At 61.2% G+C, this 1,578-nt stretch overlaps 1 protein-coding gene across 1 annotated transcript in view; it reads left to right on the top strand.

Moving 5' to 3' along the window:
- The window catches only part of PDE6B (phosphodiesterase 6B), a 46,412-nt gene that overhangs the window by 34,200 nt on the left and 10,634 nt on the right, over window positions 1-1,578 (top strand). Inside the window, exons 15-16 of the mRNA XM_045289479.1 lie at window positions 200-300; window positions 717-824. Of these exons, the coding sequence (XP_045145414.1) occupies window positions 200-300; window positions 717-824 (209 nt within the window). The remainder of the gene's footprint in view (window positions 1-199; window positions 301-716; window positions 825-1,578) is intronic.

The following is a 1,578-nucleotide window of genomic DNA, read 5'->3' as shown; positions in this document are numbered from 1 at the left end:
CCACTTGGGCAGTGGTCAGACAGGAAGGGAAAGGTCTGGACCATAGATGACCCCCGCCCAGCCTGCTGAGCTCTCCCCGCCCAGGCTGGGAGGACGGACAGTGGCTGGAGCGTCCACAGGAGTAGAGCCCGCATGGTGGGGGTGGGGGTGGGGTAGGGGCTGGGCTGGCAGCCCTGTGACCAGCGCCCCGCCTCCCCAGACCCTGAACATCTTCCAGAACCTCAACCAGCGGCAGCACCAGCACGTGATCCACCTGATGGACATCGCCATCATTGCCACCGACCTGGCGCTCTACTTTAAGTGGGTGTCACCGCCTGCAGGGTCCCGCATGCCACCACCACCCCCCAGGACAGAATGCAGGAGCCCAGCTTTCGCTCCCAGCCCAGCCCTGCAACCTAGCGGGTGCTCAGCCTGGAGCTGCCCACCCCGCAGCCCCCTGCTCAGGGGAGGGGAGCCCTGCTCGGCCCCTTGTATGGACCCTGTGTCCACCCTCAGCAAAGGGAGGTGGCTAGAGTCAGGACCCAGGACAGTGGGGGGTAGAGATGGGTGCAGGGCCTGAGTGGGGGTGGGGAGCAGGGCCACCTTACCTGTCGGGGACACTGATGTTATTATGGAGTTTCCTGGGACTGCCCCTGTACCCACTGACCCCCACTGCACCCCATCTCTCTGTACCTCCTCCCCACCCACCTGCGCCTGTCCCCTTGCCTGACGCTCAGGAAGAGGACCATGTTCCAGAAGATTGTCGATGAGTCCAAGAACTATGAGGACCGGAAGGCGTGGGTGGAGTACTTGTCCCTGGAAACCACGCGGAAGGAGATCGTCATGTGAGCAATGTGCCCGCCCCGGCGAGGCCCTGCCCTGCCCCACCCCACAGAGAAGTGAAAGGGGGGTGGGCGAGAAGAGGAAGGCGTCCCCTCCCACAGGGGAGTCAGCAGGACCCCCAAGGCTGACACCTGTGCACTCATGGTCTCGTCAGTGCTCCACACCTACCCGTGCACAAGTCAGGGGAGCTCACAGCTTCTCAGGAGGCTCCGGAACAAGGGTGCCTCATGTCCTACAGACCTGGGTCACCGGGCCTGAGAACAAGCCCCCCCCTCGTTACCCCAGGATTCCGTCTCCAGGGCCAGACACCTCGTGTGTGATATGATGGCCATATAAGGCTGGCGGCCATACTGCACTGATGGCCACAACAGCAGTGGACGCTATCTAAGTGCCCTCAGTGAGGAGATTGGTAAATGGATCTAGATACAACAGCAGGGTCGTGGTCAGGCCTCTCTGGAGAAACTGAGCCGCTAGCAGATTTTCTTCCAGGAATTGGCTCCTGCAACTCTGAGGACCGGCGAGTCCCAAGGCCCACAGGCCAGTGGGCAGGCTTCCGGGCTTGTATCCCAAGATGTGTAGGTTGGGGCTGGGGGATCCATGCAGAGCGAAAGAGCCGTTCCTCCCAGAGCACTCACTGTGGTCTAGAAGCAGACGCCACCCTCGGGAAGCTCCCCTTGTGCTCAATGGGTTACATTACATAGCAACATGGACAGTCACGCCAGTACATGATACATGATGATACAACATGGAAAGTCA

This window comes from Echinops telfairi, unplaced genomic scaffold (genome assembly GCF_000313985.2).
Source record: "Echinops telfairi isolate 266 unplaced genomic scaffold, ASM31398v2 ScPeMD7_28;HRSCAF=97, whole genome shotgun sequence".
NCBI lineage: Eukaryota > Metazoa > Chordata > Mammalia > Afrosoricida > Tenrecidae > Echinops > Echinops telfairi.
This window is presented reverse-complemented; position numbering and strand designations above follow the sequence as displayed.